The 16,716-nt window shown below is 38.6% G+C and overlaps 1 protein-coding gene across 1 annotated transcript in view; it reads left to right on the top strand.

The window, feature by feature from the left end:
• The window catches only part of CUBN (cubilin), a gene marked incomplete at its 5' end in the record, with an annotated part of 224,139 nt that overhangs the window by 192,115 nt on the left and 15,308 nt on the right, over nucleotides 1-16,716 (top strand). The window contains one exon of the mRNA XM_006766043.2: nucleotides 8,701-8,909. Coding sequence (XP_006766106.1) covers nucleotides 8,701-8,909 — 209 coding nt within the window. The remainder of the gene's footprint in view (nucleotides 1-8,700; nucleotides 8,910-16,716) is intronic.

The following is a 16,716-nucleotide window of genomic DNA, read 5'->3' as shown; positions in this document are numbered from 1 at the left end:
GAATGTCCTCTTTTGAAAGGTGTCTATTTAGGTCCTTTGCCCATTTTTTGATTGGATTGTTTATCTTCCTTTTGTTAAGTTGTATGAGTTCCCTATAAATTTTAGAGATTAGGCCCTTATCAGATATGACATTGGCAATATATATAGTATTAACTTAGAAGGGTGAGAAGACACTCACTGGGAAACAGACATTCTATGAGGAAAATAAAGCATGTACAAAGTTACAGACACATAGCATTTCAGAGGCTATAGAGACTGGCCTGCACATTGAATGGTAATACTTTGGGGCAAAAGCTGAGACAGAAGAGATAAGCAGGGACTAGGCGGGCCGGATTGAAATGAATAAAACTAAAAAAAAAAAAAAAAGACCGTACCCTTTTATGTAATGATGTTTACTTTGAATTATATTAGTTCACACAAACACTCCATCCATGCTTTTGTTCCGGCCCTCCGGTCCAGTTTAAGAACCCATTGTGGCCCTCGAGTCAAAAAGTTTGCCCATCCCTGGTAGATGCTCAGGGCTTGTCACATGTGCAAAGGGAAACAGTCGATTGTTTTGCTCTAAGATAGATACCAGATATAAGAATTAGAAGCTCGGTTGAAAGGTCTGGGCTAGAGTTTCATCCTCTTTCATATGGCGGGTATACATTTAAAATTATGGTATCATCCCAGTGAATTGACTCATATCATTCTGCAATATACTTTTAAACGCTTCTTGCTTTACTGTCTACTTTCTCTGATGTAGTATAGCTTCCTTAGCTTTCTTTCAATTCATGTTTGCATGCTATATTGTACCGCCTCTTCACTTTCAACCTTTTGCTATCTCAAAGAATATATTGGGATTTTGTTTTGCTTTATATTTCAGTTGGGGGATTTAATGTCTTTAAGTAGAATAAAATTACAAACATTATTGGATTTAAACAAACCATTGTTTTACTTGGATCCTGTTGGTCCCACCTGTTCTTATGTTTTTAAATTATTCTTTCTTGTCTTTTTAAATTGATCAGTTTTATTACTCTTTTAATGTGTAATTTTTAGCACATAGATCCTATATATGTCTCATTGTGTATATCTTTTAAACATATATTACTTGTACTTTTTTTTTATTCTTCTTTTGGTGGTTACGTTAGAGATTACGATATTCTTGACTCATTCGAATCTAACTTAAAACTAGTCATCTTAGTACTTCATGATAAGTCAAGGACCTTAAAACCTTTTAAATTCATTTAGTCACTTACTGTCTTTTTGCTATTAATGTTAATTATATTAATTCTATCTCTATTTTAATCGATAAAACATTTTCATTGTTTTATGCAATGAGTAATACTTCCCATTGTTTTTTCTTCCTGAATTTCTGTGCTTCCATATGGGATCAATTTCTTTCTTTTAGAAGAGCTTCATTTAGTGGTTTTATATTTATTGCAAAACTTCTGGTAAAAACTTGTCTTGGTTTTTCTGAAAAAGGCTTTATTTTGTCTTAAATTTTGTTGGATTTTTTTTCTGAATATAGAATTATAATTTTCCATTTATTTTATTCAGCACTTTAAGATGCCATCTGGATTCTATTATTTTGGTTAGGAAACAATGAGGAGTACTTTCTGTGCTATCCATACTTTGGAACCCCCAACCCCATCAACATCCCACTGTAGAGTGCTGTGTTCTACAATGATCTATCACTGTGTGTGTGTGTGTGTGTGTGTGTGTGTGTGTGAGAGAGAGAGAGAGAGAGAGAGAGAGAGAGAGAGAGAGAGAGAGAGAGAGAGAGAGAGAGAGAGAGAGAGAGAGAGAGAGAGAGAGAGAGAGAGAGAGAGAAAGGGAGGGAGAGAGAGAGAGGCATAGAGAGAGAGGCAGAGTGACTAGAGACTACTATTTTGGCCAGGATTACCAGATGATATGTGGTGGTTTTAATTTGCATTTCCCTTTGGTGAACAATTTTCATGTGCTTTTTTGTCATTTGTAAATCACCTTTGCTGAAACGTCTATTCCTATCTTTTGCCTGTTTTCTAATTGGATTATTTGTTTTTTCACTGTTGGGTTTTGAAAATTTTTATATATACTGAAAAAGTAGTCCTATGTGGTTTACAAAGATTTTCTCCCAATCCATAGCTTATCTTTTCATCCTCTTAAAGGCCTTTCTTAGCACAAAGGTTTTTAATTTTACTAAAGCCCGGTTTATCGTTTTTTCTTTTATGTATCATGCTTTTGGTGTCATTGCTAAAGACTCTGCCTATCCTGAGGTATGAAAGAGTTTCTGTTCTGAATTTATATAAAAGTTTCATGGTTTACGTTTTTCATTTTATGTCTGTGGTTGTTTTGAAGTAATTTTTGTTTAATGTCTGAGGTTTAGGTCGAAGTTAATTTTTGCCTCTGATGTCCAATTGCTCTAGCACTATATGTTGAAAAGACTGTCTCTCCTTCATTAAATTGCTTTTGCACCTTTGGAAAAAAACCAGTCGGGCATATTTGGGGGGTCTATTTCTGGGTTTTCTATTCTGTTCCATTGATCTAGGTGTCTAAACCTCCACCAATATTGCACTGTCTTGATTACTATTGCTTTATAGTAAGACTTAATTTGAGATAGACTGATACTTCCTACTTTATTCTTCTTTCTCAAGATTGTTTTAGCTATTCGAAGGCCTGTGCCTCTCCATGTAAACTTTATATAAACAATTTTATGTTGATGGAAAAATCTTGCTGGAGTTTTGCTAGGAGTTGCATTATACCTATGCATCAGTTTGGGAATAATTGTTATCTTTACTATGTTGAGGTCTTTGATTGCTTTTATCATTTGTAACTTTTAGCACATAGATCCTATATATGTCTCATTGTGTATACCTAAGAGTAGCATTTTCTTTGGAGCAATTGGGTTTTTAATTTTGTTTTCCACACATTTATTGTTAGTATATATAAATGTGATTGATTTTTTGTGCATTGTTTTTAGATCCAGAGTTTTTGCTGAACTCACAATAAGTGTTCTAGGAATTTTTGTTCAGATTCCTTGGGATTCTTAGATACACAAATAATAGCAATTTCATTTTTTCCATTCCAGTGTGTACATTGTTTTCCTTGCCTATTCCACTGGCACGAATTTTCAATGCTATGCTAAATAAGATGAGAAGAAATATTCTTGCCTTGTTCCTAATCTTGGAAGAAGAGCATTTAGTTTTTCACCATTAAGTGTCATGTTAACTGTGGAATTTTTATAGATATTCTTTATCAAGTTGAGAAAATCGCTTTTAATTCCTTGTTGCTGAAGTGTTCTTATCATGAATGTGTGTTGGATCTTGTCAAATTCATTTTCTGCATCAATTGGTATGGTCATATCATTTTGCTTAGTAAATCATTTTTGAAATTTCAAAGTTGGCAAGAATGATTCACATGAAATGCCCTGGGACTAATGATACACACTTATGATGTTTTAAATAATACCAAAGTAATTCAACATAAATTAAAAAGATAATACAATTATCATTATCCTAAATTCTTTATACATTGCATTGATCTTTTCCTAGTGACTTTAGCTACTGATTAGGTGCTAAATGACTTTTCTTTTAGTAAATTACCTTTCTTTCAGTGTTTTAGTTTTATGCTTCCCAATATTACCAGGCTAAATATATATTCTAAGTTAAAGTAGGCTGAGTTTCAAATTAGGATATCTAAAATGAGTCCAATCGAATGATGCTAGTAAAACAAACCAATAGAAATTTAAAAGAAAACCATACAACTCATGTTACAAAACCATTAAGATTTTATTTTGCGTAACATAAATATAACACCTAAAAGGTTGTACGTACTTGAGATTAATGAGTAGAATAGTAAATACAATTTACTTTTAGATAAAAAAGACAAATGGGTTCATGTGGAATTTAGTTGAATTTAGAAAACGAATTCACTGCTTTCGGGCAGTTGTACGCCCGGCTTTGAAAATCCCAATCTCTCTGTGGTCCACCCCATTTCCCCAAGGCTCCAGCTTACAATGCTTTTATGTCCTGCTTCCTGTGCATCACTGGGCTTCCTCCAGCTACAACCTAGGGCTGCAGCCGGCTCCTGGGAACAGGAAAATGCCTGAACTCAGGCCAATCTTTGTGCTAAGTATGCCAGCCATCTACCCTTTGTCCAAGTGGTGGCTGCCCAGCGATGGATAGAGATGCTATCCAAAAGGCCTCAACAAAATATCAGCCACAAAAATGTCAATTCTCAAAATAACTATTCAGAAATGGGTATGACTCCACAAAGCCTTCGAGATGAGTTGCTTAGATAATATAGCCCTTTCTTACATTATCAGATTTATCCTGGCTTGAGCTTCACTCTGAAATTTAATAATTAGAGAGGAGTAATTTAGGATTCAGTTACTGATTTTTAATTAAGAAGATCTTGACCCAGATCTTACTGTATACTCTGGGTTCACATTTCCAATATTTTTGTAGCCAACCATTTTCTTTCTCTGAAGAAGTAGTTCTTTTGCGGAAGTGTTTCCGACTTGGGAAAGAAGGTTAGAGTGACATTACAGAGTGTTTCTGACACAACTTGATGGATGGAGGAGCCGCTGATGGATGGGAGTTCACTAGTTGGTAGAAAACGTGTAGTAACAAGGAAGATGATGGATTTATGGTGCTAAACCACATGTTGAGGTTAGTATCTTATACTAGTGTTTTAAAAAGGAATTTTAAAATATCAGTACAGCAAATAAATATTATTTTCTTATGCATGAAACTATTTCGTAGTCAGAGTTCTATTCTATTCAGCTATTGTTGAAATATAGAAATAGTAACGGGACAATAATACTTTTTGGTGAATAACCCTTCTTTTGTTAATATTCATCTTTATATTTCCCAAAGACACATGTTTATATTTACATTTTTCCATAGGAGGAGCAAGAGTACAGAGCATTTGTACTATGTTTAAATATAAAAATAGAGGAATATCCTATATAATAAAAGACTAATATGCAAATTGTCCCCTCGACTGGGAGTTCCACCGGGAGGGCTGGCCAGCCAACTGCCCATGGCTCCTCCTCCCAGCCAGCCCCACCTCATGCACCAGGCCTCTAGTACAGAATAATATTGAATGAAATTGAGAAAACATTTTTTAAAGAGTAGTGTAATCAGAGCAATTATAACAATTTCCTGTATCATAAAAACACCAAAAAGTGTTTACTCATGTGACTTTGTTACACATTTACTTCAATAATTTGACTATTCACCCATATAGTACTATATTTACTCATATTTATACATAAGGTGAATTACATAATTCACTCATATAATGTTTTATTTACTTAATTATTTGACTACTTTGGAAAGAATTATCTGTGATAATGTTAGCTTTTTACTTTCATTATATTCTGTGTATATTTTAAGAATTAAACAATGTGCTTTATTACAGTTTGATTACTCAAACAAGCTACTTATTGTCAGTTATTGCCAAAATAGGGGTACATAACAAACTATCCAAATTTCAGTGGTTTATGCCTAGAGCATTTATTTTTATCAGTCACTGGTTTGACTGCCTCTGCTCCCAGCTGCAGGTTAACTGTGGTTGGTTCCAGACTTCAGGCTGGGCTCATGTCTGCCCTCCATCCACTTTCTCTCTCACCAGCAGTCACCCGGGGCATGAGCTCTGGGTGAATCACAGGAGCACAAAAGGCCAAGCAAACATCGCAAGTCCATTTAAGGCCTCTTTCCACTTCATGACCACACAGATTCCAATGTCTAAAGCAAGTCATATGACCAAGCCTAACATCAAGTGGGCAGAAAAATATCCTCCGCCATTCTAGTGCACTTCAAAGAGAGAAACCGATGACAGAGGGATTGAAGGATTAAGAATCATTCAGTCTACCACTCAATCTATGCCAATACATGCCAATGATTTATGGATTTTTGCCCTGGGGTTCCTTGGAGGAAGAAGCGTGTTTCTGTCTTATGACAGCAGTAGTATGGTGGTAGTAGTAATAGTACCTATACTTATAATAGGGTAATATGCAAATTACCCGTTACATGACACTGTCATATAACGACCGAACAGCAGGAGGGCTGGGCAGTGAGCTACAAGAGGCAGAGAGCTACAGGAGGGCGGGACAGTGAGCTACATGTGGTGGAGAGCTATGAGCAGCGGTAGGCAGGGCGGCCAGCTGACACAAGCAGCAGTGAGCTACTTACACACTATTCATGCATAGGGCCACTAGTTGTATGATAAGTGTGTTTAATGGCACTTACTGTCCCCACTTTTTACAGTTATCATTCTGCCCTTAGTAACTTATTAATAACATGATAGTTTAACAATAAACTTATTAATAACAATAAACAAGTGATAAAACATATAACTTGAATTTTTAAGAACAGTATTTAGTTTTTTGGAGCTGATGTAGTAATAGAATTAAGCCAAGCAGCATCATTTTCCTGTGTGAAAACCTCCAAGTCTTTATTGCCCCTTGCTACCTCCAGCCCTGAATGGGCAATGTCCTCTTACCTGGTGTCACCTCCTCCAGTCCTATTCCCCTACATGTAAACACTACTACCAGATACAATTTTAGATCAGACTTGACTAGAAAGTACATTCTGACCCTACCATTCCTCTGACAAAAGACTTTCAAGTGGACCCCATTGTCCACAGAAAAAAAGTCTAAATGTCAAATTCTGTACTCTGACATTTGAGACCCTCTATAGAACAGCCCATCCTGTTTTCTAACCTTCTCATTATTCTCTTTCATGTACTCTGTTGTTTTCACAAACAGAATTTTGCTCTTCTAAGCATATAATATAAATTCTTGTCCACTTAACCTTTGGTTATGAGGTGCTGTCAGCCTGGAATTGCCAGCACCAAGCCCATCTCTACCTGATCTTGTCCTATTTATCCTTCAAAACCCAGATCAGATGCCACCTCCTCCTTGAGCTTTCTAGATCCTCATAGCCTGAGGTAATTTTCCCTTCTTGCTAAACTCATAGGACTTTCCTGCCTCCTTTATGGCACCTATCAGTTTCTAAATTGGGCTCTCATTATTTATCTATTCATAGCATTGCTCCTGGACTACTATTCATCTTTTTCCCACTTCAATACTAAATATATTTCCTTCATTATTAAAACAACAGTTATTGAATTAATGAATAAATGTATCAATTCATTAATACCATAAGTAATTGTTCTTCCCAGCTATGCATGTCAATAAGCTTAAGTGGTTTCCTTAAGTAGCAATACTAAAATAAAAGCTGTGCAAACTCCAATTCTTTTTTTAGTTTGCAGGCCTATTTAATATGAAAAGAATTATTAGAATTATACCATGAAGCACTGCACATTGCTTTGGTTTCAGAATAATTTTGTCCTAGATACCACCATATGGGAAAATATCAGAAACTGGGCCTTTGGAAGAATTTCAGCTCCAGAAAACATCTGACTGTGCCCATAATCTATAGTTCGGCCTGAGTTAGGAGCGGTAGACAAGGCAGTCTGACCTCCTAAATCAGCGGGTCTCAACCTTGGCTGCACATTAGAATCATCTGGGAATCTTTTTAAAATCCTGATTTCTGGGCCTCACAGCCAAGGTTGAGAACCACTGCACTAAATAATGCCTCAGTCCTGAGCAACGCTATAGGTTGACAGCCTTTGCCTCTGAGGAGGGCTGCCATTGTGCGCATTTCCTGCCAAGCGCCAAGTCCAAAATCTTAGCGCCCCCTAATGTTGAAAGCAACCCTTTCACTATTAACAGCAAAATAAATGGAATAAGAATAATAAATGAAGACCAAAGTCAGTGAAATTTAACTTTGAAAGTAGTAATGATCTATGTTTGTATAGAATGCAAAATTTATGAACATTAGTTCTAGTATTTAATCCTAAGTCCTCTTACGACTATTTTAAGCTTAATTCATCCTCACTATTTCTGTTGAAATTGTCCATAGTTTTTCTTCCTTCTTAAATCTCTTCTGAGGCATTGACTTTGGCTGTGGAGTGGATGAAACTAAATCCAATGTTCTGAGGATTTTCCATATTTTTTCATAGTAAACCATTTAGTCATCTCATAGGTACTTTTTTATCCCTTTCTTTTTAGTCTAAATTTCAAAATTCTTATTTCAAAGTAGACTATTTTCTTCACTAGTGGTCTTCTTCTTTAGCTCTTCTTTTTTCTGGAAAAGGGAAAATTAAATTTAGAATGTGGTTTAGTATAAACTGGAAGTGCTAAATGCCTCTCAGCCTCTTTCTGACAGATTATTTAAATAAAAGGTTTGTTGGGAGCCAATTTTCTTGGCATGTTGGGTAAATTCTTCATAAATTCAGTTTTCAACTGGATAGTGTTCATAAAAGCAAAACATAAAAATAAAACATGTTCACAGTTTCCACCAGTTTTATTATGCAAAACACTGTTTTCTATAAAATTGGATTTTTCAAGGCTAGAAAAGGCTTTAATAAATCACGTCAGCAGGTCTAAAAATGCATAGAACCAACTCTGATTCCCCACTTTTCTAAGCAACTCTGTGTGAGTGAGAAGAAAGAGATTGAGGGGTGGTGAGAGGAGAGGAACTAGGTAATGGAGACCTTAAGGCCAGTAGCAACAGCACCTGCACAAGCCCACTGAAGCTCAGGGAACAGTCTGACAATAGTTATAAACATTGAGAGAAAGTAGAAACAATATGAATTTTAAAAGCCTCCATGTGGAAACTAAGATGTGTTCCTCTCGGTTTGCTTAGTGATGCCTTTATTTTGACACAGGGCCTCAACAAGGATGTGGTGGCTATCTAACAGGCTCCAATGGCACCTTTGCCTCTCCTGATTCTGATGCAAATGGAAGATATGACAAGAATTTAAACTGCATATGGTTCATAATCGCCCCGGTAAACAAACTCATTAAACTCACCTTCAATACATTTGCTCTGGAGTCAGCATCTGCTTTGCAAAGATGCATTTATGACTACGTAAAGGTAAGTCTATTATATTTCTTAACAGAAGTATTCTAATCCAGACTTTCATATGGTATATTCCACTTTAAGCCATACAGGAGGTTTTGAAAATTGTGTGTACTGCTAATTTTTAAAATCACCTATACTTCAATGATATAATGTACTAGAGGCCCGGGTACATGAAATTCGTGCATGGAGGTGGGGGGTCTCTCAGCCTGGCCTGCACCCTCTTACAGTACAGGAGCCCATGGGGGATGTCCAACTGATGGCTTAGGCCCGCTCCCTGACATCTTTAGCACTGCCTTGGAGGCAGGAGAAGCTTCCGCCACCACAGCTGCACTCACCAGCCACGAGCCTGGCTTCTAGCTGAGTGGCACTCTACCTTTGGGAGTGCACTGACCACCAGGGGGCAGCTCCTGTGTTGAGCGTCTGCCCCCTGGTGGTCAGTGCACATCATAGTGACCGGTCATTCCACCGTTCGGTCTATTTGCATATTATCCTTTTATTATATAGGATAATATAACAGATGCTCTATCTTTATATCAAATTAATCTTTAATATGGAAGACTCAAAAACTTTGGGTGGCTTCTAACATTAGCTTTAAGATTCACTGTTTAACCATGCCTCATAAGGAGATGATCTGTGGAATAAGCTTGTATAGAAAGAGATACTCAAAGGACCTTTGGTAAACCCTGCATATAAAAAACAACCCCTTATCTATTCTTAAAGTATATAGACTTACTTTTCATATTACCTTTAGATGTGGACAATATCTTAGTTCCAAAATCTCATTAAAATCCAAATTGAACAGAATTGTAAAAATCTAACCTGAAATCAGGATTCCAGGTAAATTGCCACAGGGGGTGTCTGGAGTTAGGGCCCCGAGGTGAGATTACCTTTATGTCAGGAGGGTATAGAGATGGTAGAGATGACAAGTCTGGTGCAAGAGAAACTTTTAAGTTCAAAATCACGTTAAACTTTAAAGAAATCGTGTGTGTGTGTGTGTGTGTGTGTGTGTGTGGTTTTAAACAGAGAAGGAAAAGTCATAGGTGGAGTGCACACTTGTGCCCTTAATTATATACTGTCTCATATTTCACTGTGATAAGCCCCAAGCCTCAGAGAGTAGAAGAATGTCAGTGCTGTTAGGAAGAGAACATGCTTTTTGTGAAGGATCGGGGCAGGTTGGGTCATAGCAGGGCAGACAAATGGCATTGCCTGTGGGCAGAGGATGGAACAGAGCTCCAGCCAGAGAACAGAGCAGAGGGGAGAGAGCAGAAGAGCCCTTCTGAAATCAGGGGAAAGGGTGCTTTCATTGAGGGGGACAGCCTGGAGCTAGACAGCCAGGGTCCCACTCAACTCCATGAAAGGCTCACAGTGAGGCAACTGGAGAACAAAAGACAAGAAACATGAGTCATGGAAAACAACAGCAACCAGGAATGCATAGTATCAGCGAAGTCAAGGAGAGAGCCTTTACCAAGGATGGGTGGTCAATGCGTTTAAGTGGTAAATTAGAGGCCGGGAAAGGTTAAGATGAAGGAAAAACTCATTAGATTGGATGACAACTTTAAATAAAGTATTGACACAGGAGCAAGATCAGAGGGAGTTCTTGAAAACCTAGAGCTAACAAGAAATGTCAGTTCAGATTGAATTATTCCTTTCTGAAATGAGACCAAAATGGCCGGGAACAGCAGAACAGCTGATGTTCAAGAAAGTTCAAAGGAACCTTGATTTTAGGGTAAGATACCTTGATTTTACAGAAAGGTACTAAGTGATAGAGACAAATAACATGCACTCAAACCTAATTTTGCCACCTTACAAATTTTGTCTCCTTGTTTCTTAGCACTGCATCTACTAAAAAAAACAAACAAAAAATCACATAATCATACCTATCTTGCAAAGCTATTTTGAGGATAATGTATGCTAGACTGTTCAGCACTATGCCTGACATATAATTTGTAAACAAACTTATGTCTTTATTTTCCCCTTTGTAAAATTACAGAAGGCATGAGGCTGTACAATCTCCTTTTCTTAAAATATTAAAAATAATTGATTTGCATTTACATTATTTTAAGTATAAATTCATAAAGCGTGTTTGGGCTTGGTTCTGCTGGGAAGGTTGATAGGATTTATTCTCAAGGTCCATTTCCATATAGGAGATTGTGATTTGATAATGTCATTAAAACAATAGTAACTTTAAGACAGAAATAGCAATATTGAAAACAAAGAGTTACTTTCTAGCTTTTAGATATAATAAAAAACCATCTGTTCGGATCTACCCTTATTTTGCTTCTTGGGAAAGCAGTTTTCCTCACTTGGTAATTCTTCAGCTTATACGAAATGGGCAGATAACAGAGCACCCCTTGGAATGGGAAGCCTGGAGGGGTCTTTATGACAGAGAGTCTCTGTGATAAATGGGACTTTTGATTCCTTTTAGATTGTTTCTTGGATATTATAATCAAATCACTTTTGAGAAAAGCTAACAATTCAATTCAGTAGGTAGATATACAAGCGAAAACTTGCCAATTCTATTATTCATCTGTAATTATATAACTATTCTTTAAAGGGTTGATTTGGAAGGTTATTCAAATATGCAGTGAACTGTGTATGTCACTGAGTGGATGTGCTGAAGTTAACATCACATCCATTCCATAAAGAGTCACGTGGCATCATTATGTGCTGGGCATTGTCCCCTGCACTCAAGATGTGGAAAAGTAAAAATACAGTTCCTCAAGGAGCTGAAGAGTGAGGAGACAGACATAAATCAGACAACATGACAAAATGACAAATATGGGCCACATGGGAAAGCAGAACAGAAGCGAGAATGGTTGATGTCATTTTGGGGTCAGGAAAGGCCTCCTACATGGGATGGCTGAGCTGGGCTTTGGAGGAACATCACAAAATCAAGCTTCCTGTGTGAGGCTGGCTGTGAGGAGAAGGCAAATGAGAGGGGCTGCGAGCTATGCAGAGGAGGCCCAGCTTCTGGACACCAGCTTGCCGATTGGCTAAGACTCCTCTGTGGTGAGCAGTGAGTGAAATGGCAGAGAGGGCTCAGAACTGGTACCCTGGCTGATGCATCTCTCTCAGGAAATATGGAACTAGCCAAAAGGAGATGGCTTCTTCCTAACATTCCCACCAATACTTTGTAATACTTCCTTGACCATCTAAAGACAGTCATCTATGCTATAGCCTCCCCATATACATCTTATATAATAAAAGGGTGATATGCAAATTGACCCTAAGGGCTGAACAACTGGTCACTATGATGCGCACTGACCACCAGGGGACAGGTGCTCAAAGCAGGAGCTGCACCCTTGGTGGTCAGTACGCTCCCACAGGGGTAACGCTGCTCAGCCACAAGCCTGAGGATTTTCATGCACCAGGCCTCTAGTAGTTTCATAAATCAATATAATGTACTAACTGCAATGAAAAGGAGAAATAAAAGGAAAGTATACAAAATAGTGCAGATTTCAATGTTATCAATTCTCTGAAACAACTACACTAAGTCAGGTGATAACGTAGTCAGAGTCTTCTATAGTATGTGGAATCATGGCAGATATAAAAGTTTAAGTTTAAACTAATATGGGTGGGCTGCACTTGTAACATAAATGGAGTAGCAGTATCACCATCTGCAATATGAATTTCTAAATAATGGTAAAACTAAAATAAAACAGTTGTAAAGAAAACAAAAACTACCCTTCAACTTACACAGCAATTGCATTTTGGGGAATTTGGTGAATATTAAAGCTGTGCAAAAATATTTTTATGTTTGAATATTGGATGGGTTTAGGTTCTGAGATCAAATAATTAGAAACAGTTTTTTATACACAAATATCTGGCAGGACATTCAATAATGTTGGACATAGAGTAAACCTTCACTTTGCAGAACTCTCCTGTGAATTATAATATGGGATCCTGCCATATGACTGCTGAGTGGTAAATGCCAGTTAGAACGCCAGGTTATTGTGATGACCACAAAACACCACACGTTCTTCATAAAGCACTCCCCAGGGAACAGTTCTGCCCCATTGAGAACATCTATCTTAACCCACTGGGCTTCCCCACTCAGTCTGTGGTCAGCCACTGGAGAGGGGGGTGTTCACCTCTGGGAAGAAGATCAGCAATCTATCCAGGCATCAGGTTCCTATCCTTATGAGGCAGTACCTACTACTGTTCATTCATTCACTCATCCATTCATGGGATAAATATTTATTTGAGCACCCATTATGTTCCAGACATCATTCTGAGTACTGGAAAAGAATATCAAGATAAAATACCATACTACTACTAGTAGTAATTCTAAAAATTGTGTTATAAAAATTCCTGCTTTTATAGAGCTGATCCTAGTTGCTTCTTGTGGCTCTTCCTGAGACCACAGGGACCAGGATGACATTTTCCCCAGAAGGTTCTGAAATGATTAGAGTTCAGCCCTAAACTTGAAAAGTCACTGTGCTCTGTTTCCCATCCCAAATTTTGCCCTGGCATGTTGGCCCGTGGATTCTAACAGAGGCTTCTCAATGAAGTTAAGGAATTTGTAGGAGGCAATGTAGAGATGCTCCAAATAAGAATATAAAAATCTTCCTGTTATCTAATTCCCAGGAAAATATTAAAAGATAAAGTCCTAAGAAAATTAGTGTCTGAAATCAAATTAAATGGGAAAGAAAGTCCACTATCAAAGTCTCTTGCCCTTTAGCATTAAAGTTCACAGAAATTAAGATTCAAACACTTCCTTCCCCACTTTCTTCTTGGCTCAAATTAATGGCTGGGTAAACTGCGGGGTCTTTCAGTCATTGTAGGTAGAGGCTGTCTTCCCCTAAATTTTTTGTGCAATTCCTTTGGGATCTTAAGTAGATTCTAATGTGCTCCACTATCAAAGAGTTTTAAAAGCTGAGAAAACAGAGTTCTTCTCAGAACTCATCTACACCCACAAGACTTAGAAGATAACTTAAGCTCCGGGTCTGAAGCCCTGGTGCCAGGCCACATATGCGCCCAGTATGCAATCAGCAGCAGCAATGATTGTGCAGGTCCCAAGGGCACCACCCCTGTCCTGGTCCGAATGTCCCCATCTCCAGCACTGTGCAGTGCGCCTCCTGTCGCACACTCTGGAGCCCCCTGCAGAAGTCCACAGTGGAGCTTTAGCATTATCAGCGAATGGGATGGCAGATGAAAAAATGTTGGCTTCGGCTACCAAGAGTCCAGGAGCCCATGTCAGTTGTCCAGAGGCCACAACCTGTCTATTTCAACTCAATTAAGAGAAATCTTATTGTGGCAGTGAATGAACAAATGCAAACATCAGCTCAAAGCCAGGCATTATGCAATTACCTTCCATCACTTTTACCAGGTATTTATTCAAAACCCAAATCAGATCTTATAACTTCCACAGGAGAAGATGCAACCTCCTTAGCATGAAGCATATAGAACTTCAGTCTTGTCCCAATGTGTTTCCCAATCCCAATTCTCTCACCCTAATCTCCAGGCACATCAAAAGGTGGGGAGCTGTTGAGACATGCCATGCCTTCGGTACTCCTGGGGCTTTCTGCATCGCCTTCCATCTGCTTCCTCTTCCACAGGACTGGAAGGGCTCCACCTACTGTGTGTGCGCGTGTGTGTGTGTTTATTATTGACAGTATTACAAATGCACATCCTGCCTGGTTTCCCCCCCTTTGCCCTTCTTCCCAGCCCCTGCCCCACCCCAGGCCTTCACCTCACTATTGTCTGTCTCCATGGCTATGCATATATGGATACAAGTTCTTAATTTTAAATAATAGTTCAAACAAATATCTATGTGAGGTCTTTCCTGACTCCATCATCTGGGTTCCCCTATTACATTACTATTTCATTGCAGCACTTATTTTCTTTATTTTATATATAATTCATACACAGATATATATGTATATTTAATTTATGGATCTCTTTCTCCCACAAATTTGTGAGTGTAAAATTAGTGTCTTGAATGTATGGGAAGTGCATTATAATCGTTGTATACATAGGACTAGCACAGAGGTCAGGCACACAGTACATAGAATAAAAGCGCTGCTAATATGAATGTGCTGATAAAGGCAGCAATGTTTCTAATAGAAGTTTAACTTACTTACCTGAAAAAGTACATTAGCTAAAATTTGACCAAACTACTCTTTTATAAAGTGAGGGGGAATACATGGCTTAACTCTTGAATCTCTTCTGGCTCTAAATTTACTAAAATCGTGTTCAAGCAGGTGAGACAGTGCCATCTAGTGGTCTGTCCTTTCTTCTGTTCACTGTTAAATAACTCTATCCATTTCTATTTTATATATTCCTAACATTTTAAACTAAGTCAGTGGTCATGTCTATTCTCAGGCTTATAGCATACCACAGTTCTTTTAGAAATTCAATATTTACATCTACATACATACTGATTTTAGAAATACCATGATTACTGAGCTGGAGAAAACAGTTTTCTAGTAATTGACAGAAATCCAAGTACCCACTATTTCAACAGGAGTTTGTCGACTTATTCTGGGTACTGGTGATACCACATGAATAATTAGCCTTCCCATGAGTGGAATTTACGATCTTGTTGGGAGAAAAACCAGAAAAAATAAATAAGCAACAAATAAGATACATTTTTATTATAATAAGAAAATAAAAGAGGGGGAGGGCCACATTAGATTGGCTTGGCCTCTCTCAAAAAGAGACATTTGAGCTGAGATCCCTTGAGTGTCTGTCCAGGAGCTGAGGTCCTTCCAAGAGTTGGATAGGAACTCGTCCTGGGATGGAGGAACTACAGGGAGCCGGGAAGTGGGAGGGAGGCTGAGGCAGGCCCAGGCCAGACCAGGTAGGGGCTTGCAAGCCCCATAGAGTTTGGTTTTACATTAAACGCAGTGGGAATCCCCCGGAGCATTTTAGGCCGAGCAGGAGCATGATCTGATTTAAGTTTGAGAACACTCCGGGCAGCTCAATGGAGAATACTCTGGCTGCTCTGGCTAAACACATCTGTCAGGAAGGTGTTACAAGAACAAAGGTGAAGGAGATGCTGGCGACAGTGGAGACGGAGCCCTCTGGGATCGATTTTGAAGGCGAGTGGAATAGAAGCCGGGTAGAGGAGAGAGACAGGAACCAAGGATGACTCAAGTTGTAGCCAAGAGCCGTTCATTGATATAAAGAAGTCAGGGAGAGAACAGGGTTGCAGGGGTGGGTATTGGGAGAGGGGACTTATTTATTAGTTCTTTATTGAGTTCCTCTCCTGTGCCAGACACTCTTCTAAAAACGGGACTTGCAGTGCACAGAACAAACAGCAACCTGTGCTTTCATAGACCTTTCACTTCCTTCAGAACGGAAGATAGTAACATAACTAACATGTACCGTGTGTAGAGGAACTGCATGCGCTAAAGAAAACAGAACGCAAGAAAGACGGAAGAGAATGATGGGAAGGATGCCATTTAAAAGAGTGCTCAGGCAGAGGGACCAACGCATGCGGCAGACAGGAAGCAGCTGCGGGCCTCTTTGCTCAGGGAGCAGAGGAAACAAAGCAGAGACAGTAGGATGTAGAGTGAAAAGGTCAGGGGTGGGGTGGAGAGCAGATTCTGTTAGGCCTTCAAGGCCACTTTCATGGCGTGGCCTTTGTACTGAGTGGATGGGAAGCAGTGAGGAGGGTTCTTGGAAGAATATATATGGCCCGACTTGCATTTTAACTGTTTCCTCTGGCTGAAATGTTGAGGACCCAGGCAAGGGTGGGACCCGCACCATAGTGAGTGGATGTGAGGGTAGTGATGGGTTTGCTGACTGTAATGACACATTATTTTTAAAATCATATATTGCTTTCACAATCAAAAAAAAACTTTTTAGACATTGT

Source organism: Myotis davidii, unplaced genomic scaffold (genome assembly GCF_000327345.1).
Source record: "Myotis davidii unplaced genomic scaffold, ASM32734v1 scaffold1120, whole genome shotgun sequence".
Classification (NCBI taxonomy): domain Eukaryota; kingdom Metazoa; phylum Chordata; class Mammalia; order Chiroptera; family Vespertilionidae; genus Myotis; species Myotis davidii.
This window is presented reverse-complemented; position numbering and strand designations above follow the sequence as displayed.